The sequence below is a fragment of the Petaurus breviceps genome, unplaced genomic scaffold (assembly GCF_028583685.1).
Source record: "Petaurus breviceps papuanus isolate PSGF00001 unplaced genomic scaffold, PetGlider_PUasm1.0 90895, whole genome shotgun sequence".
Lineage (NCBI taxonomy): Eukaryota > Metazoa > Chordata > Mammalia > Diprotodontia > Petauridae > Petaurus > Petaurus breviceps.
The window spans coordinates 31,268,158-31,290,683 of record NW_027187372.1 but is presented as its reverse complement, the minus strand read 5'-3'; the positions used below and the strand labels follow the sequence as shown (position 1 = coordinate 31,290,683).

The window sequence follows — 22,526 nt, the reverse complement described above, 5'->3', positions numbered from 1 at the left end:
CCTAGTGACTGATATTATAATACAGTAGAATCTAATTTTTTCTTGTTTGAAAGTAACTGGCTTGGTCAAACAATCAATATTAATCTAATTAGTGCCAGAGTATTTTTCAGTCAAAGAACATTTTAAACGCCCACTATGTGCGGAGTACTGTGCTGTGTGCTGGGGACACAAAAAGAGTTGAAAGACTGTCCCTGCCCTCAAGAAGCTTACAGTTTAACAGGGCAGACAGTACAAAAACAAATATATACAAAGCAGGCTATATTCAAAATAAATAGGAAATAATTAAAAGAGGGAAAGCACTAGAATTAAGTGGGGTTAGAAAGGACTTCCTATAGAAGGTGGGATTTTAGTTAGGATTTAAAGGTAGCCAGGGAAGTCAGTAGTCAGAGCAGAGAAGGGAGAGTGTTCCAGGCGTGGAAGATAGCCAGAGAAAATGCCCAGAGTCAGGGGTGGAGTGTCCTGTTTGTGGAACCGCCAGGAGGCCAGTGTCACTGGATTGGGGGAGTGAGGTGTAAGAAAACTGAAAAGGTAGGAGAGGAGTAGCATTTTGTATTTGAACCTGGAGGCAATAGGAAGTCACTGGAGTTTGTTGAATGGGGTGGGGATAACATGATTGGACCTGAATTTTAGGAAAATCACTTCAATGGCTCTGGAATGGATTGGAGTGGGGAGACACTTGAGGCAGGCAGATCCACCAGCATGTTTTTGTAATAATCAAGGTGTGAGGTAATGAGGACCGGTACTAGAGCAGCGGCAGTATCAGAGGAGAGAAGGGGGCATATCTGAGAGATGCTGCAAAGGTGAAATCGACAGGCCTTGGCAATAGTTTGGATATGGGGGTGGGGGTAAAAGATAGTGTGGAATCCAGGATGATCCCTAAGTTGCAAGCCTGAGGGACTAGGAGAAGATGGTGTTGGTGGTGTCCTTTATAGTAATAGGGAAGGTGGGGCGGGGGGAGAGTATAGGGGGAAAGATAATGAGTTCTGTTTGGGACATGTTGAATTTTAGCTACATACTGGACATTCAGTTCAAGATGTCTAAGAGGCAGTTGGAGATGTGAGATTGGATGTCAGCAGAAAGATTAGGGCAAGAAAGGTAGATTTGAGAATCATTATCATAGAGATGGTAATAAAACTATGGAAGCTGATGAGATCATCAAGTGGAGTAGTATAGAGGCAAAAGAGAAAGAGGGCCCAGGATGGAACCGTGAGGGATGCCTATGCTAGAGGGTGTGATCTGGAGGAGGATCCAGCAAAGGAGACAGAGGAGGATTGGTCAGATAGGAGGAGAACTAGGAGAGAATGGTTTCCCAAAAACCTAGAGAGAAGAGAGAGTATGAAGGAGGAGAGTGGTCAGTAGTGTGAGAAACCACAGAGAAGTCAAGGAAAATGAGGACTAAGAAAAAGCTAATGGATTTGGCAGCTAAGAGATCTCTGGTAACTTTGGAGAGAGTAGTTTGGATGGAATGATAAGGTTGGAACTCAGATTGTAAAGGGTTTAAGAAGAGATTGGGAGGAAAGTGGAGGCCAATATTGTATATGGCCCTTAGGATGCTTGTTAGCAGGAAGGGAAGACTCTACAGTTGGGTTATTTTCTCTACCTGAAGCAGTCTTGTGATGAGAAGTAGTGGAGATTGTGATATGAGAGAATCTCTGAGGATTCAGGACCTTTGAGAAGTCATCTAGCCTAGATCTTCCCTGAAACATTAGCCAGTTCTACAGGATCTTCAACAAGTAGTTTTCCATTCTTTGACCAAACAGCTCCAGTTACAGAGGACTTGTTACTTCCCAAGTTACTGTAGGTCCATAAATTTATTTATTAAATAGTATTTTTTTCCAATTAAAAGGAAAGATAGTTTTCAACATTCATTTTGTAAAATGTTGACTTCCAAATTTTTCTCCCTCCTCCCCCTTCCCAAGACAGCAAGTAATCTGATATAGGTTACACATATACAATCATATTAAACATTTTCCCACATTAGTCATGTTGTGAAAGAAGAATCAGAACAAAAGGGAAAAACCATGAGAAAGAAAAAACAACAAAAAAAGTGAAAATAGTATGCTTGGATCTGCATTCAGACTCCATAGTTCTTTCCCTGGACGTGGTTAGCATTTTTCATCATGAGTTTTTTGAAATTGTCTTGAATCACAATTGCTGAGAAGAACTAAGTCTATCAATGTCTGTCATCACACAGTGTTGCTATTGCTGTATACAGTGTTCTCCTGGTTCTTCTCATTTCACTCAGCATCAATTCATGTAAGTCTTTCCAGGTTTTTCTGAAATCCTCTTGCTCATCATTTCTTATAGCACAATAGTATTCCATCACAATCATGTACCACAACTTGTTCAGCCATTCCCCAGTTGATAATAGGTCCATAAATTTAGAGCTTAGTGATCATCCAGTAGAAGTTCTTTATTTTAAATATGAGGAAATAGAGGACCAGAGCGATGAGGTGATCTGCCCGTGGTCACATAGTAATAATAGCTCACTATGAGGAAGACTATCAGAGATGAAGAGACATGGGTGAGAACTGATTTGGAACTACTACCTATCATTAACCTCACCCATTCCAAGACAGAGGAATAATTACAATGATTTTGTTTGTATAGTTCAACTATAGGATCTACATAGGGAGATTATTATTCTGAAATATTTTATTGTCAGGTGTCTACAAGCTACATGTGATGCAGCTTATTCAAAGAGATGCTAACATGAGGTTATAAACTATATAACTTTTTTTTTTTTTTTTACCAAGTTAAGATTAAAGATGGCTAGACCTCTTTATTGGTTTTCACTGTCTCTTTGTTCTGTTGACCACTGTCAGGGGTGTGTGTCCTATTTTTCCAGGAACATAAAGTCCATTAAATAGATACTTTTTTTTTTTCTTTTTAAAGCAATCAGGGTTAAGTAACTTGCTCAAGGTTACACGGCCAGTTATTTCTGGGTGTGGTGCTGAGTATCTGAGACGGGATTTGATCCAGGTCATCCCGACACTGGAGCCCGTGCTCTTACTCACTGAGCCACCTGGCTGCCCCTAAGCAATTGGGGTTAAGTAACTTGCTCAAGGTTACACGGCCAGGTGTTTCTGGGTGGGTGCTAAGTGTCTGAGCCCGGGATTCGATCTCCAGGTCTTCTCAACACTGGAGCCGGTGCTCTTACTCGCTGTGCTACCTGGCTGCCCCTAAATAGATACTTCTTTATAGAGGGGAGTTGGACATGGTGTGACATTCTATCTTTGACCTGTTCCTCCGTTTTTCTGAACTCTGCCTGGTTTTAGTCTAGACTAGAGGCATCCTGAGATTATCTGCCATATATTGCCAAATTTAGAGTTTGATTGTAGTACGAGAGGGGCTCTAGAAATCCACTGGGAGTGGAGGACATAGAAGATCAGTCATATCTAATGCATGATAACCTTTAGCTAGTCCTATGTTGTCAAGCGTATGGAAAAAAAAAAGCTCCCTAGGTGCTACAGAATTCTGAAGGAGAGTCACTCAGGGTTATGAAGACTCAGTAGTTTCTGTTGTGGATTCTTATAATGAAGTTTTAGACTGCATTAATCAAGGTATTGCTTCCAGGAAAAAGGGGGTGATAATCTGTATGCACTCTAGCCTGTTTAGAAGACAAGAAGAGTGTTGTGTTCATTTTTAAATGCCTTAGTTTAATAAGGACATAGATAAACTGAAGAGAATCCATAGAAGGGTAATCATCCTTCTACCTGTCTGACTACTCCTCAATCTCCTTTGCTAAATCTTCATTTATGTCCCATCCACTTAACCACTCAAGATTCTATCCTGCATCCTATTCTTTTTCCTTCTATACTATTTTTACTTGAGGATCCTCATCAGCCCGCATAGATTCAGTTATAATCTCTATGCAAATGATGCCCAGATCTATTGATCCAGCCCTAACCTTTCTCCTGACCTCCAGTCTGACATCTCCCAACAGCCTATCAGACTTCTTGTACTGGAGTCCTATTTACATTTAAACTTAATATGTCCAAAAATGAACTCATTATCTTTCCCCCAAACCTTCCCCTTTTCCTAACTTTTCTATTATTCTTGAGGACTCCACTGATCTTTAGGTCATTTAGGCTTGAAACCTAGGTATAATCTTCAACTCCTCACTCTCACCTTCCCCTCCCCCATATCTGGTCAGTTGCAAGTCTTATAAATTCTAGCTTTGTAGCATCTTTTTTTTTCTTTCAAATATTTATTTATTTAATTTTTGTTTTCAACATTCACTTTTATAAGATTTTGAGTTTAAAATTTTCTCCCCCTCCTTCTCTTCCCTCTTCCCCAAGATAGTGTGCAATCTGATATAGGTCATATGTGTACAATCATATTAAACATGTTTCCAGATTTCCAGATGTTGTAAAGAAGAATTAGAATCAAAGGGAAAGACTGAGAAAGAAAAAAAACCAAAAAGAAAGGAAAAGTAGTCTGCTTTAATCTACGTTCAGACTCCATACTTCTTTCTCTGGAATTGGATAGCATTTTCTACCATGAGTCTTTTGGAATTGTCTTAGAACATTGCATTGCTGAGAAAAGCTGCATCTATCAAAGTTGGTCATTGCATGATGTTGCTGTGTAACATCTTTTGTATGCAGTTCTTCCTGTCCTCTGACACTGCCATACCCTAGAGCAGGCTGTCATCACCTCACATCTGGACTTCTGCACTAGCCTTCTAATGAGTTTGCTTCTACAAATCTTCCCTTATTTTGGGACATCTTCCCCTTAACTGATTTTGCTAAAGCATAGATCTGACCACATCATTTCTCCCCAGCCCCCAAACCAATGGGGTTGACTGAAATAAGGAACCACAGTGGTTCCTTGTTACTTCCAGGATCAAATATTAAATAATCTGGGTTTTAAGACCCTACATAACCTGGCCATTTCTTACCTTTCCAGTCTCCATATACCTCCCTCTCTTTCATGTCCTATTCCTTCCTATGCTCCAGTGACAGTGGCCTCTTTGCCATTCCTTGATCATGATGCTCTGTCTCCTGACTCTGGGCATTTTCACTGGCTTTCCTTCATGCCTGGAATTTTCTCCCTCCTCATTTTTGCTTTCTGGCCTCCCTAGCTTCCTTCAAATCTCAGCTAAAATTCTACATTCTGCAAGAGACCTTTCTTTGTTTCTCTTAATGCTAGTTAGTCTTCCCTCTAAGATTATCTCCAGTTTATCCTGGCCACATTTTGTTTGTACATAGTTGTTGTCTTCTCCATTAGATTGTAAACTTCTTGAGGCTAGAGCAGGTTCCCCACCTCTGGTAGAGACTGCCCCTGTTCTTAGCACAGTGCTTGGCACAGAGTATCTGCCCAATAAATGCTTGTTTGTGTCTGTGTCATAAGAGGATTGGTTGAAGAAACTGAGGATTTTTAGCCATAGGGAAGAGAAGACTTGGGCATATGGTAACTTTCCAAGTATTTGAAAGGAAGATGAGTTAGACTTGTTCTATTTGGTTCCAGGAAGCAGAACCAGGAACATTGGGTGGAAATTGCAAAGAGCTCAGTTTAAGCTTGAAGTTAGGAAAAGCTTCTTCACATTTAGAACTGTACCAGTGTGGAGAGGACAGCCTCAGGAGAAAGTTAGATTACTCTCACGTGGATGTCTTCAGGCAGAAGCTGGACAACCACTTATGTGTTGGGTTTGTTATAATAAGGATTCCTTCCAGGCATGTACTGGCCTATGACCTCTGAGGTCCCTTCCAGTTCTAAAATTGAGTTTTTACCATATTATATAGGACTTCCTAAAAATTATTTTTTTTTCACTATAAGTTGGAGTACCCATTTAAAAAAATTGTGTGTTTTTCTGTCATCCAGTTGGCTCAGTGCTAGAGGCAACTAACTCTAAGAATGATATGTTTCAAGGAGGTTGCTGCTCTACATTGAGAGAGGAAGTTCTTTACCAGTGAAATCACAGATCTGTTCCCTATCCTGCCCTTCAGCATGCTTTGTGAGCCAGTTGGATATACCTTGTGGCCTCTTTGTTGACCCAAAATAAACCTTACCTAACATGGCAGGTGCCTGGAGGGGAGTTAGGTATTAGCCTCCATTCTTGGGGGTAGTTTCATTGTGATAGGAGGATAGACAGTAGAAAGAGCTTTAGATTTTTTCTCTTTTAATTTATCCAAATTAATAATGTAGCATCTGGTTTGAAAGATGATGTCTAGTACAGTTAATAATACATTTATAAAAGCACCTTAGATTCCTTTTGAAAAATCCACACTTTTAAAAATAGAATTTTATCTCCTACTTCTCTGATTTGAAAAGGATCAGAAGATAACTTAAGCTCCTTAAGACCAAGAGCTTTTGTGTCCATGCAGGCTAGACTGGTTTGAGATTAATCTCCTTTTTCATCCCCTGCTGCCTAATGAGGAATGAGCTATGAATTCATAGTTGCTGTGAATCTGCTTATCAGACCAAGCCTTTCAGAAAAGAAACCAAGTCTGTGTCAGAGAAGCAGCTAGTGTACAAGTATAAGTTCTTTCTTTATCAAAGTTAGAGGGATTTGGAAAAAACCATTGTGGGATTTATTTCTTTTCAGGAATATTCCATACAACTTTGGTTCTGGCTTTAACCTCAAAGAACAGGGCACTTAAAAAGGAACAAGCAGGAAAAAGTGAGAAAATCAATCCTTCCTGTTCATTGATGTGCCAAAGTTAAGTAATGTGAGAAAATTGTTCTGAGATACCAATGTGTTTGATGCACAGGAAGCCCCTGGGGGAACCTGCTTCAGCTGCTGCTGGCCTTCAACAACTGGCCTTCTCTGTTGGCCTTACTGTGTTGGTGTGGGAAGGGAAGTGGGAGACGCCTGAAGCACACAAGTAGCCTGGGTGGTGTATGGCAAGGAAAAGCCTTGCACTACTTTGGGAGAAGCAGGGGTTTCTCTGGGACTGAAAGATACATTCTTCAGTTTCTGCTTCTGTGAGAGTACCTACAAAGCAATTCAGGGTCAGGTTTAGCATGATGACTCCTCTGCATCATTGAACATCTGCTCTTCCGTTATATAGGAGCCAGCATTCATATAATGCTTTAAGGTTTGCAAAGCACTTTACAAGTATCATCTCTTTTTATCCTCACAAAAACCTGGGTGAAAGGTGGTATTACTATCCCCATTTTACAGATGAGGAAACTGAGGCAAATAGAGGTTAAATGATTTGCTCAGCTAGTAAGCTCCTGAGGCCATATTTGAATTCAGGTCTTCCCGATTTTCGACTCAGTGGCTAGCTGTCTCTACCAGTTATTGCTTGCTAACATACAGTATATTCCTATTCTGGTTACAAAACACTGACTTATTTTGGAGACTGCTTGAAGAGTGGGTTTACTCTCTAGTCAGATGAGCAGATGCTGAACTGAGAATCTGGATTCTCTGTTTGACCTTGGGTCGATTACTTAAATTCTCTGTATTTTAGGGTCTTGGATGGTGAGATGTGGAAACTGGGATTTTAAAGATATATACAGTTAGGTTCTTGTTTGCTTTTCTTGGTGGGTCATGCTGCAATTTTCCTGTTAAATAAAATTTCCTCTTTTATTCTTTTTTTGAGACCCAGATTTTGCTGCACTTTGTTGAATGGTCCTTTGGGTCATTCCTCTGAATTATGAGATGAGAGATACCTTTGGGAAACTAACATATATATTTCACAAAAGTCCTCAATGGCTTATTTCAAGGGAATAGATAGCTTCTCTCACTGTATCCTTTGACATACATCCCTATTCCCTACCTGCCATTTTTGGTCCTCTTAACTCTGAATCTGCTGCAGTAGCATATAGGGAGCACCTGAAAGCCAACTTCAGGCCGTTGTCAATTGACTGTTGCTTGAATTTTTCCTGAACTCAGATGACTCCCACAGGGTAGGAAGCTTGGGAAGAATCTGCCTCCTCCCAGATGCTAATAAAAGTTGCCCTTTGAAAGCTAACTTAAAGGGCTATTTCATATATATATATATAGTGTTCATTTGTTCTTTAGAATATTTTTTTTCCTCACAGGGGTTGTACTGATCTAAAATAGAAGATATCACTGCAATCAGACTTCCTGATTTCAATGGGCATTGGAAAAGTTGAGGAGAAACAAAGTTTTTATGAGCTTAGAAGTCCCATACCCCCATAAAAGGGGGCCAGAAAGCTTTACTGACGCCCATTGGAATGAGCACTGTGGTAGCAAAGAAGAAAATCTGGGTGTTTGGAGCACCCCCTTGTGTCTTCTTGCCTGTGAACACTTGGCCCCTGCTAGGGCCCTGTGGGTAGCTGTGCTAGGGCAGAGGTGTCAGGCCATTTCTCTGTTGTGAGGCAGAGATGTTTGTTAGGGGGCAGTGATATTGAAAGCAGTTAGAACTCAAAAGGTAATTGGCAGAAGTGACTCAACACAAATATTGCTTGCTCTAGGTTCATCAACCTGTGATCTACAAAAAATGCTTTCTATAACCAGCAACACCTTGTATTACTTGATCAGAAGTGGGTTCTGAAAATCTGAACTTCCTAAAACTCAGGCTATCCAAACTTAGGTCTGGTTTTTTGTCCTTCAGGGTTGGCTCTTTTCCCCATAATTCAGGGCTCAGAGGGCTTGTTTGAAAATGATAAAGAAACATTTCTTAGACAGTAGGATTTCTGCCTGCCTTGGCTGCCAGGGATTTTGTGGCTTGCCATTTTGGGAGCTCATGGTAGGAATGATGACAGTAGGTTGTGCTGCCAGGAAGTATTGATGTATTTCCCATTTGAAGTATTTCCTTTCCTTCTTTTTTGGCACACTTAGTCCATGAGAAACAAAACATCACAACCTAATTTTTTGTGAAAGTGCTAGGACTGATTAGTTCAGTGGGTTAGAAAATGTTACCTTTTAGACCAAAGTAGCAGGTTTCATCTCATGTAGTCAGGTTACTCTGCCCACGGTCACAACTTGTATTCTGAACTCTGTCCAGCATCTCACAGATTTTAGACCATTACAGATTCATTCCTGCTGTTGTAAAAAGTGACTGCCTTATTTGCTGACTTAAACCAGTAACCTAATGGCAATAGGTTAACAGTTATCACATGGAGGAGTAGTATGACTGCTTTGTTTTTGTTTTTAAGAGGAAAAATATTAACTTGAAGCTTAATTTGTAACATTCTCTGAGATATGATATGAAACGCATTTTTTTTTTTGCCTTTTGGAGGGCAATTGGGGTTAAGTAACTTGCCCAAGGTTACACAGCTAGGTTTTTTTGTGTGGGTGTTAAGTGTCTGACGCCTGAACCGAACTCAATCCTCCCAACTCCGGGGCCAGCGCTTTACTCACTGCGCCACCTAGCCGCCCCTGAAACGCATTTTCTTAAGAAAAGTTCTGTAGAGATTCAAGGTGGCCTTTCATTGCTATCACTGAGTTGTGATGAATGTTGACCATCTGATGACAGTGACCCTATTTTTCTTTTGATTCTTGGCAACTTTACTTCTGGTCCAGAGGGCCACACTGGTCTGTTTTGAGTTGGGAACTTCTCAAGTATGAAGTTGCTGGAGGCCCTAGATTGGGAACAGTTTAGATAATTTTCTCTAAGTATTAGCCTTAACTTCTGAAGCCTACAGCAGAGTTCTTCTGTGTGAAACCTGCCCAGGCTCCAGGGCCATTGCCTACAGAAGGCATTTTCTGAATCTTTCCGCTGTTTGTGCTCTTTTCCCTTCCCCCCCCCCCAACTTTCTCCCATCCCAGGAAGTGACTTTGAACTTAACTTTGTATCTTGTATTTCATTTGCTTAGCTGTGTAAATGTTGTTTTTCCCCTAGCATAATATAAGCAGTTGGAGGGCAAGGACTGTTTCATTTATATTTTGTTGCCCTCAGTGACTAGTGTGATGCCTAGTATATTGCAAGATCATCCTAAATGCTTGTTGAATTGAATGAAATTGATTGTTATTTATTTGCATGATTGAGACCTAGGATGTTATTTGGTCCACTTAGAAATAATCCCTTAGGAGATATTCTACTTTTAGGTAAAACTGACGCAATCATGGCTTTCTTTGATCTTCACTACAGCTCTGTATAGTAATTTGAGGAATATTAAGTAGGCAAAAAGGTCTAATGATGAAGTTCGAGGACCTGGCTTCACACATCAGCTTTGCCTCTTAATACCTGGTGACTTTGACCAGATTAGTTAATTTCCTTTTAACCTTAAGTTTCTTCATCTGTGGAATGATGAGGTTAGGCCAGAGGACTTCTACAGTTCCTTCCAGCTCTAAATCTTTCATCCTGTGAACTCCATTTTACCGATGAGGAAATAGAGACTCAGAGCAGTTTTAAAGTGATGCCTTTTGTCACAACTAGTGGGAAACAGGATTCAAATCCAGTTCTCACAGTTCTACCACTACTTTATATCAAGGTAGCTTCATGAGTTTCATAAGGCATCTAGATTGCTTAGTAGATAGAACACTAAACGTGGAATTAGGAAATCCTGAATTCAAATATAACCTCAGACATTTACTAGCTGTGTGACCCTAGGGAAGTTACCACCCTGCTGTCTGCTTCAGTTTTCTCATCTGTAAAATGGGGATAATAATAACATCTACTGGCCAGAATTGTGAAGATAAAATGAAATATTTTAAAGCGCTTTACAAACCTTAAAGTACTATATAATGTTAGTTATTATCATTATCATTGGGGGGGGAGACTAAACCTTGGTTTTCCTCTGAATTTTTGTTTTTTTCTCTGTGGGTAACAGTGTGCCTTCTCTGGAGATATAATTTAATTGCTTTGACAGCCTTTGAAGAGACCTTTAAGCTTTTACAAATGTAAGGAAACTTTGAGAAGATCTAGTCTACTTCTCTCATTTTATACTTGAAGACTTTGAGGTCCATTTATAGGTACCTGACTGAGGGATTGGGATGAGGACATTTTAAGCTTCCTATTCTATTGTTTGAAGGACCGCAGTTTTTCTCCACTAGCAGGGGAGGTTGGTGGAAAACATTTGGGAGTTGGCAGTGTTAACTGGCCCCTAAGAAGTCATGCTGTTACCTTCTGGCAGTACCATATGCAGATGCTGTTGTATTAATTATAAAGGAAACCTGATTAACTTGGAAGTTCTTTAACTGTCTATAAAGCAGCTGTTCCAGGTCAGAAACAGGTTTTGTTCTTCCCTCCCACTGCTAGCCTGAAGATTTTAAACTGTGCCTGAAGTTTTTTTTTTTTTAATGAATAGGAGGACTCCTTTATTTAATCCAGCAGCCCTTTGGTCTGTAGTTATAGTGGGTCAGAATGGATCCTTAGTATTATAAATTTTTAGATAACTTATGAAGTCATTTAAGCCCATAGAGAAAATCTCCCCTATTTTGTTTGACCTTTGACCACAGAAGCTGCTAAGGAGCAGCTCTATCTCCATGCCTCTGCCTAATTTCTTATAGCCAAGAGCTTTGAAAAGACCAGAAGAGAGAAGCAAAGGGATTGAATACTCAGGGAGAAGACCACTCAGCAAGTTAGCTATCGTCTACTTACTGAGATGTTCTCTTGACTTCCTAGAGTGAATACCCTCGATGCCTATAAAGCCCTTCACTAAATTAAAAATTATACAAATAAAAATGGAAGTTTCCTTATCAGTGGTCTCTGGTCTGTTTCTTCACAGTGGGTAAGTATTTCAGTATCAGGAATTGGGATGGTAGTCTAGGCCAGATGAATAAAATGGGCGTGTCTGCTGTGGTTTTGGCAGATGGGCTATGTTTTTCTGCCTTCCTCATATACTGGACGCCACCTCAGAGAATTTGAGGCCTCTCCCTGTTGATCCTGAGCAGTAGCATGTTTGTAGTTGGTGTTGGTTTCTTCATTGTTCTCTATTCTAGTACTCAGTAATCACAGATCTCAGTTTTAAGTCTGTTCTTTTCAGCACTGGGACATGGAATCTTAAAGGAACCCTATAGATCATCTGTTTCTCATTAGAAGTCAGTTAGGGTGTTAGTAAGAAGCCTAGACACAGGCTATCCATTAGAGGAGGGCTGGGAAAAAAAAAGAGTAGGTGAATTAGGGGAGTGCTGAAAGCCTAATGGGCTCCTCCGTGGCTCAGACTGAGGCTTTTGGTGTATTTAAAATTCTGCAAGACAAGTAAGGGCTCAGTGTTTTCCTGCCCTTATTCATACTTCATTTTGAAATGAAAGATGTGTTTAGGAGCACTGTCCCTTTTAGATTTTCCTGCCTATGTGACTGCTTCAAAGTGTGTCTTCCTCTATCTTGCTGTGTATAAGACAATTTCTGACCACAAGCAGATTCTGACCCAAGTAACTCCCATCTCCACTTGCAAAATGAATACAAGAATAAGTGGGCCTGCATCCTTTGCCTTCAGGTTTTAAAGAGAGAGAGACCATAGCTTGTCATTGTTTTTTGCCCACTTTGCACAGAGCAGACATTAGCAAATGTGTTTTTGTCTTCCAGAGAACTTTCCTCTCCTGTGGGGCAGTGAGCATGCCTGATTTTCTTCTTCAAGCTGCTCTTCTCTGACATTTTCATTTCTACTATTGCTGATGAAATTCTATCAGGTTGATGTGTTTACAAAAATGAAGGGAAGGGGCTGCTAGGTGATGCAGTGAGTAGAGCCCCGGCTCCAGAGTCAGGAGGACCCGAGTTCGGTTCCGTCCTCAGACACTTAACACCCACACAAAAAAACTAGCCGTGTAACCTTGGGCAATTGCCCTCCAAAAGGCAAAAAATAAAATGAAGGAAAGGGGCTTGAAGGAATAGTATGGGGAGGCTTCCATACTGATGAGAGCAGATTTACTGTGCTGCTCATATTGGTGCAGAATTATGTGAGGGAGAAGAAGGTGTGGGGATCATCCAGAAGTACTTCAGAGCCAGATTAATTCATTTGGAATTATGACACCTTATATGAGTGAGACTTTCCTCCAACTACACTATACAAAGTGAACAGCTTGGTATTTGTCCAGTACCTGGACTGACACTCCTAGATGGAGTGCCCTATGAGTGCACACTGCCCCCTTGTCCCAGTTTGGATGAGTGCATTGGGGGTGGGGTCTTGCATTTCTAGAACTGTGCTTTTTGTGTATCTAAAGTCAAAGAGCTTTGTGTTTGCCTGGTGGCCCTTGCTCTGACCAACCTGACTTGTATGCGGGTGGGGAGAGGGCGAGAAGTGGAGATCCAACCTGGAGCTAAAGGCAGGCTACCTATGCCACCTTTCACAAAATGACCCCTGACTTGCTTTGGTGCTTTAGGAAGGTTATTCCTCTGCCCCTGTGGTGTTTGAATCTGTTTGGGAATCAAAATAACCATCCTGAGGAACAGTGATTATTTAGAGAGAAGGGTGACAGAGAAGAGTTTTTGTTTTGTTTTTAAAGAAATTGGAGAGAAAGTTCCTATCTTCTAGATTTAACTGGATTCTACTTTGCAGGTCTCTGCTCTCTTGTTCTCATTTAGAGTCTTACTATCCTTGAGCTGAAGCAATGTAATCTCATGAAATTGGTATTGATGTTTAATTGATCTGTTTTTGATTGTAAAAGGAGCCGACAGCTGTGTCGCCATCATTGCATGTCCAGGAGAGAACTGGGAAAGCCTCCAGAGCTTATTTTTCACCAAAATTTATCCTCATTTAAATGCATAGGATTATATGCATATGCATTTACAAGTATATGTGTATATATAATCTATCACATACATGGTGATAATAGCATAAACTTTTAAAAAATAAAGAAATTCATAAAGGATGTAGGTGTGTGCATTGTGTACATACACTGGGTTTTCCCTGTTGGATAGGTAGGTGATTTTCTCATTGTTGGACTTGAATTTTTTTTTCTTTTTGGAGGGGCAATAGGGATTAAGTGAGTTGCCCAAGGTCACAAGGCTAGTAAGTGTTAAGTGTCTGAGGCTGAATTTGAATTCAAGTCCTCCTGACTCCAAGGCTGGTGCTCTATTCACTGCGCCACCTAGCTGCCCCTGTTGGACTTGAATTCTACTTGGAAGTTTGTATGTTCTAGCCAGCTGTGTCTTCTTGAGAAGCTGAATTCTTTTACCTCTGTATTTGTTTATGAGTTAATTTTTATGGCAAACTTCCTAGACTGTTCATCTATACAATAAGAGAAGGGTAGGTGAGCTTACTATTACTTTACCCTCTAAAAGTAATAGTAAGATAGAAATCACAGATTATGACCAGGGATTAAAAATCCTATGAAGTGTTCATGGAATCCCTTTGAACGTTATTTTAATACGTCAGGCTATTTTCCTGATGGTTTTTAAAACTGATAAAGCCCTAGTGGTTTCTTATCTTAAACCATGACATCCTAATGGAATCTGTTTCTTTCTCCCTCCATATTCTTTCCTTATTGACCCTTAGGGCACCTGAGCTGCATTTCTTTCCCGCCCCATGAAGAAGAGTACCTCCAGTTAATGGTGAACTGCCTTCCTTGTATCTTCATCCTGGGCCAAGACTGTAATGCAAAATGCCAGCTGCTGAACATGTTACTGGGGGAGCGGATACTGCCCACGACCAAGCAGAGCAGTGAGGACAACTGTAAGCGACGGCGTCTCCACTTCACTAATGGGAATCAGACTCGGGTCAGCCTGGCGCTGCCTGGCCAGTATGAACTAGTACACACTCTGGCATCCCACCAGGGCAAGTGGGACACCATTCCTGAGGAGGACCTGGAGGTCCATGAGGACAGTGAGGACCCTGCCCACATCTTGGCAGAATTGGAGGTGACAATGCACCATGTTTTATTACAGGTACAAAATACTCACACACACACACACTCACACACACACACACACACACACACACACCCCTCTTTCCTACCACCAGCCATATATATCTACTTTCTTTTTGCTTTAACATTTTACATTTGTTTTTATATCACCTTCATTTCCAAATATATTCTTCCCCCTTCTCCTATGCAACAAAATATCCCTTCTAACAAAAAAGTGGAAAAAAGAAAGGGGAGAGCAAAAGCAATTGAGCAGACATAAGCAATGTATCAGGTGACCTGCACCTGCTTTTAGTAGCCTGGAAGGTAATGCTGTTTCTTTACTGCTAAAATGTATTGTGACTTCTCAGAGATAGCTGCTGGAACTTGAGGGGACTGTGACCTAGTGAGACCTTGTATGGGACCTTGCTTCGTTTCTGACTTCTGTGTTACTACTGTGCTCGAAGACCTCTTAGCCCTTCTTTGCCTGTATTCTCTCCACTTAAATGAAGAGAATGATGTTGACCTCTTTTCTAGAAACTTTGGAAGAGCATTGTGATCGGGGTTGTTGTTTTTTGAAGAAAATGCTGTTAAATTTATCCTTAGCTCCTTTTAGAAAGAGAGAGAAGAGAGGGTGATAGTGTTTAATAGGACAATTAGAGCTTAATATTGGGAGCACAAGTTTGGAAGTTTTTCCATGGAACCAGTCATCAGTTACCCATCAATTACATAAGTCTGACATAGCCTCTTCCATAGAAGGTGCTTAGGCATGAGGATAGACTTTCTGTAGTTATGAGGTAAGGGTGGGTATGGCTTGATGGAGGGATCCCTAGCTTTTCAGTTAATTTTAGTAATCATTTATTAAGTGCCTGTTAGATGGGAGGCAGAATGAAAACTGACTCAAATCCCTGCTCACAAGGAGTCAGTAAAACACAATGTAGAATGTGACAGGCAGAGGAAGGAGTACTTCAGTACAAGTAATAGAAATATTGTGCACCTGGATGAGGCTGCTGGCTTCTGAAGGGGACACAAGTCCCCACCTGCTATAGCTCAGTCTCCAGGAGTTGCCATGTCCATTTGGGTTAGTCTGTACCTATCCCTGGTATATTTTAAAAGCTCAGACCAATGGAACAGATAAGGGATTGCCTGTGACAGTTTACCAAAGTGCAGATTTCTGCCAGTGCAACTTGAGTCTCTCTTTTTCCTTTCCTTCCAGGCTTGATCAAGTCCCCAGGCTCTTGATCTCTGTGCCTTCTCTCAGTTGCTTCATGTGGTTTGTCAGATCTTTAATATTTTTTTCATTCATTTGCATTTATTTTCTCTCCTCCACTGATTAAAGGGGGGGGGGGGAGTTCCTTGTAACAAATATGCAGTCAAGCAAAACAAATTTCTGAATTGGCCATGTCCACAAATGTATGTCTCATCTGCATCTCTACCTGTCAGGAGGTGGGGTAGTATAGTTCATCATCAGCCCTCTGGAACTAGGGTTTGTAACTGATCAGAATTGTTACAAGTTATTCAAAGTTGTTTATCTTTACATTGTTGTTATTGTACAAATTGTTTTCCTGGTTCTGTTCACTTCACTCTCAGTTTATACCAGCTTTACAGGTTTCCCTGAATCTAGCCCTTTCTTTCATCATTTTTTAATGGCAGAATTCTGTTACGTTCATGTATCACAACAATATCAACAGCGATAGCTAGCATTTATATGTTTTTTTTTTGAGGGGCAGTTAGGGTTGTGACTTGCCCAAGGTCACACAGCTAGTAAGTGTTAAGTGTTAAGTGTCTCAGGTCCTCCTGATTCCAGGGCTGCTGCTCTATTCACTGTGCCACCTAGCCGCCCCAATATAGTTCTTTAAAGTCCTCAATATAGTTTTTTAAAGTCTTCGTAGTACTTTGCATTTGTTATTTCATTTGATCCTCACCACGCCTCTGTGAGAGAAGTGCTGCTGTCCTTTTTTGCAGATAAGGGAATTGAGGCTGAGAGAGTTAGTGAGTTGTGCAGGGTCTGAGGGAAGATGTGAATTCAGATCTTCCTGACTCCCAAGTCCAGGGCTCTTTCCACTATGCCACCTAGTTGCCATTCTCCAGTTGATGGGCACCTCATGAAACTTTTTTCACCAACTGCTCCCCAGATGTGGAAGACACCGGAGTTCAGAGAGTGGATTCCCTTGTTTGCTGTTCAGTCAGTTGGTCGAATTGGGCTATCTAAAACTGTCAAATATGTATGCAATTCCCCAGGATGAAGGATGGCTTGTGGTCAGAAGTGCAGCCTTCTGCTTGGGGCAGTTAACAGCCCTCTTGCACATTTCTCATGGTAGTGACAGAGATCTCTTTGTTTGGCTCTACTTATATTTAGGAAAAGTCAGTTCCAAATAGCCCCTCCAGTTTATTTGGAAAGGGTGGCAAATCAAGGAAACATTTGGATAAAGGAAGACAATATTGAATAAAGGGAAATGGGATGTTCATTTTAAACTGTCAGATTATCAAAGCAGAACTTCCCTCCACCCTCATCCTCTCATACAATGCTCATTCTTCTAATGCCTCACTTTAAAATCTTCATGGATTAACAGTAAATGTTTTATTTTAGACTCAGTCACATGGCTAATTTCAGCAGTTTACTTGCGGCTATCTAATACATTTGAGTAGTTTATAATATTTGTTAATGGTTACCAAGTTTATAATAAATTTTCAACAATAATTTTTTTTAAAGGTAGCTCCAGTTAAATTTAATTCAGAACATTTACTGAGTACCTGCTACTTATTTGGTACTTTAGTAGACATCTGGAAGTAAAAAGCTGTTGAAATTAGCCATGTGAGTCTAGAATAAGCTGGTTATAACTATATATGAAGTCTTCAAAATGAGACATACAAGAATGACCAAGAAACTCCACACTTGGGCAACTGAACAAGTGCCTCAGGCAACTCTGAAAGACAATTGTAAACCAATTACTGATTTGCCTTGGTAGAAGGAATTTCCTCACTGAGGCTTCCCCACACTAATAAATTACAGGTCTGGACCAAAAGAAAACCTACTAAAGAATCAACTAACAGCTAACACACAAAAATGCAGTTGTGCTGTGTTTTGTTTCAAATCTATCTGCAATTTAACTGGGACTTCTTGCTGGAAAGTTCTACACCAGAAGGACATTGCCAAGCCAGGGGGATTTGGAACCTTGGCTAGCGTTTGTTACCAGCAGGCTCAGACAGCACAGCAGCTGGGCTGCAACTAGCACCATTCATGCTGTGTTCATCAATTACATCCTGGTCTACCAAGGCACTTCTCTACTTGCCCAACCATTTGTTAACAGCTACATTTTGTTCCTTTTCTCATTCTCTCTTCTTATTTAAAAGCATGAAACCATGTTTCCCCCTCAGCTTTCTATCCACTGAACCTTTCTTCCTTTCCTCTATGAGACTCCTTTCATAGAGTGGTTTAAAGTTAGAACTGCCTGAGTTTAAGTCTTGGCTCTGACATTTATTTGGGTAAGTAACTTAAATTCTATCTGCCTCTGTTTCCTTATCTGTAAAATGGGGATAATAACTCTTCACTGCTACCTCAGAGGGTTATTTGAGGAAAGTACTTTGCAAACTGTGAGGCTTGTGAAATGTGCTATGGTGTTGGCTGTTAGGAGAGCATAAGAGGAGGATTAGGGAGTTGAAGCAGACATGATGTTGACTTGTCTGACTTGGAGTTGGTATTCTATGATCATTTCTGTGGCAGGCTTAGGATGTTGTTTTGATGCATTTGCATTAGCTGAGCTTTTTGTCTTCTTTTGCTACTAACCCATTTGTTGGAAGCAGGTGCTTCCCGACTCCTTGTTGTAAGGCTGCCAAGCTGACTTGGCTGTGAACTTGAGGTGCAAGGTGGGGCATACCAGGATATTTTAAGTGGACTAATGTTCCTAGGCACAAATTTTAGAATTAAATTTAAATTAATTTAAACTCCTGTTTACATGAATACTTTCACCTCTAATTATATGATTGTTTAAAATAAAATTTTCTCCCTTCATTAATGTCTCTTACTGAAATTGTAATTTTGAATTTCCCAGAAGGCTTTTCACACACTAATAGTCTGTCATTGGGGTACAAGAGCTTACTTAAATTAACAGTTGGTTATACTTTGTGAAAGAGTTATAAACACACTATTGTATTTTTTTTCCCCTCCTAGAAAATTAACTTCTTTGTTAGTCTTACTTTGGTAGCTTTTAGCCCACTACTAAATAAGCCTAGCAGTGTTCTAATTTAATCTCTAATTGAAGAGTAAATGGGGATGGGGTTGGAGTTAAGAATGAGAAGACTAAATTTGAAGCTTACTTACATTTTTTTCTCTCATCCTTTTCTCAGAATAATGAATGAATGAATAAATAAAGCATTTATTAAGCACTTACTATGTGTACAGCACTGTGCTAAATGCTGGAGATACAAATAGAAAGTATCTGCCCTCAAGGGGCTACCATTTTAATAGGAAATCAACACATAGGGAAAGTCCCAGCTGAAAGTCAGATGGAAAGGTCCCTGGTTCTTAGAGGGCAACAACAAAAGATGGTAATGATATGAACTTGGTGATGTCAAGATGGAGAATAGTGATGATAATAACAATAGGAAACACATATAGAGCTTGAAGGTTTGTGAAGTGCTTCACCTATGTTAGAGCATTTGATCTTCACAACAACCCTCTGAAGTAGTTGTTATTACCCCCATTTTACAGATGAGGAAGCTGGGCCACACAGAGCTCAAGTAACTTACTTCAGGGTTCTACAACTGGGAAGTGTCAGAGGCAGGATTCAAACTCAGGTCTTCTGGACTTCACGTCTATCACTCAGTGCAAGTAACTTACTTCAGGGTTCTACAACTGGGAAGTGTCAGAGGCAGGATTCAAACTCAGGTCTTCTGGACTTCACGTCTATCACTCAGTGCACTGTGCTGCCTTTGTTGCTCACTGGATCTTATAACTCATAAAGGGTCATTTATCAGTGATGGGAAGTGGAGTAACAACTTTCTTTATTATCGTGGGTGTCTGTTATTTTTTAAGCAGCTAGCATAAAGAATACTGTGTAATTCTCTGACCTCAAAACATTATTGTTACCTTCCCTATTAATTAACTGTAGAGCAAACATACAAAAGATACCAGTCTTTCAAATAACTGATTGATGAGGTGTGTCTAGCACCTTTGCATTTGGGTGTTACCAATAGCTGTCTGCTTGCATCGTGATGACCTCTTGCTTTTTTGTAAGATGCTGAGTACTTGAGGTGGAACTTAGGCAAGCGTTACTTGTGTCCCACTTTCTGGGACTTTTTCCATCACAGGGAGAAAAACTAGTTGCCAGTTTTTTGTTGGCTTATGGTTGTATTATGTAGACTTTGGTATCCTGTGGAGCATATTAGGTGAAGGAAGCCCACGCTGGGAGTTTTCCATGGTAATCCTCCCAGGGAAGATTTGTATTAGGAAACATACACCATTTTTGGGAAGTTTCATGGAAAGAATCAGACTGGTCAGCTACACAAGTAAAACCTAGCAAGAGTTTTTCTTAAGAGGCTCACAGTTTGCAGATATGGGAGCAATATTTAAGTGGTGAGGGTAATTTATAGGAATGAAATAGATGATTTTTCTTATAATTAAAAATAAATAACAGTGACCACCGCTTCACTTTGTACCTCTAGCATGTGGAAAGTAGGAGAGTTAGGGTAGAAGGAATCTAGAAGTGAGACTGAGAGAGAGAGACCAGGTAAGGAACTGTTTAGCATCTAGTTGTGCTGTGGCAACATTACTTCATAAATATTCAGAATTTCAAGGTATCTGTCACCTACTCACCTTAGTCTGAGTCAGTGGATATCTTCTGTTTACTTCATCAGCTAGCATAATTGACCTCACTATATGTCAGGTGTCCTAGACAGAACATATGATTGGGGTCTTATAAAAGCTGGTGCTTTAAAAAAAAGTAAGACATACACAAGTCATTTTTTCTTGTTAAAAATGTCCAATTTCACATTTCTCTTTTCTTCTTCTCCCCTTCAAAAAAGGTGAATTTTGAAATTTTTGGGTTTTTTTTGCTTTCTAGAGGGCTGTTGGGGTTAAGTGACTTGCCCAGGATCACTGGCTAGTAAGTGTTAAGTGTCTGAGGCTGAATTTGAACTCAGGTCCTTCTGATTCCAGGGCCAGTGCTCCATTCACTGCACCACCTAGCCACCCCCTGAAATTTTATAAGTGGTATTTGGCTCATTACAGAATTTTTCAATCCTGCCAGCAAAATTTATAGTTCCATAGTAGTTCCAATAGCCTGGGAATTGATTTATCCATGGGATTAGGAAGGTGCATTTTAAGAGCAATCTTTTCAGGAATTTGTAATGACTGTGAATGAGGATTATAAAATAACCTTATGACACTCTGAAAAATCTTTTTATCTGACCAGGCTAAGAGTAAAATGTCTTACTTAGTTCTGCTTTGTTTCATTGTTTAGGCAAGGTGAAAATACTGATTTCAGATAAAGAGGGATCTTCTGAATTGATAGGATATGAGCCAATCTTCGTATTCTACTTGGAAAGTGGTTTGAGATTAATAATAAAGAAAGGCTTTAAGGTCACATTCCTTTCTTACCTTGGCCATCACACAGTCTTGTACCTCTTTGGCTCACTTCTAACTGTATTAATTATTATTTTTCACTCCCTGTTTCCTGGAGACAGCTCTGGCTTCCCCTTTTGTTTATAGCCATTGGCATGAGTCATCCCTTCATGGTGAATATTGCAGAATCACATATCCCATTCCAGTCTAATTTGTATACTTGCCAAGTCTATGCCAGCAGCAAGCCTTGTTTTTTGACTTTCATCATGGTGGAGTAGACAAACTTCCATAAGTTAATTAAGGGACTAGGGAGATAAGAAGGGAATTGAAAAACATAACTATTCCTGTACCTTTTGTTGCATCCGGGATGTGTTTTGGAAGGCCTGTTCACTTGTACCAAATGTATTTAGCCTGGGGTTCTTCTGGGGTATTTGGAAATTTCTCTGAACCTGTTTTGTGATGAATTTTCACATACGTGGGCACTGAATTAATTTGCTTTGAAGAATCTTTATTTGGAAAATAAAATTTCTGGTTCTGGTTTACATACACACATATAGTACATGCCTATATATCTTAAGAGAAGTGTGTAGAAAGCTAGACGTTTGACTTTTTCCTTTTTAAACTTAGGGTTTTTATTTAAAAGTCATCTCTCCTTTTTCACCTCCCTGGTTACCCTGGAAATATCTCAATTCAACTCCTATGTGGAAATTCATTTTGATTTGGAAACTTATAGGGTTTCTTCCCAGGGCATTTATGCATTTGCCCCTTCTTACTATTATTTGAATTTCTTTCACTGAAGTGAATTAGGCACTCTGATGTATGACTCAGGGTGTTGAAAATGGGTTTTCACTAAACAGAAGGGAGGAGTGTCAAGTCTTCTAAGCAGAATAGTTCTAGTGCATTTTATGGTGTAGATGGGCCAGCCGATCTCATCTTGGCACGGCAGCCTTGGGTGTAGAGTAGGTGGATTGTGTAGTTTGACCTTAGATTCAAAACACTGAGATTACTATAGCACATTTCAGCAAAAGAGAACTTAGAATGGCCAGCTGAATAAAATCACCTATTTGAGAACTGAAATAAATTTGTTTGGAGCCTCTTTAGGGTGAACAGGAGACCAAGACCTCTAGGGTCTGTGTGGGATGAGAAGGATTGTAAAAACTCCAAAGTACCTGTTACATGAAAAGAAGAATGAGTGAAAGCAATAATCTGGTGTTTCTCCATCCTTCTTACCAGGCTAGAAAAGAAGCACAGACTCAGGAACAGAGGCTTGTTTAGGGGGTAGGGGGATAGGAGGTTGCATATTCTATAAGCCTCCATTAAAAATAT

The 22,526-nt window shown here is 40.2% G+C and overlaps 1 protein-coding gene across 2 annotated transcripts in view; it reads left to right on the top strand.

The window, feature by feature from the left end:
- Positions 1–22,526, top strand: part of DSTYK (dual serine/threonine and tyrosine protein kinase) — a 66,585-nt gene that overhangs the window by 23,155 nt on the left and 20,904 nt on the right. For both annotated transcript variants that reach the window (XM_069074664.1, XM_069074663.1), the window contains exon 2: positions 14,293–14,681. In XM_069074664.1, coding sequence (XP_068930765.1) covers positions 14,293–14,681 — 389 coding nt within the window. The remainder of the gene's footprint in view (positions 1–14,292; positions 14,682–22,526) is intronic.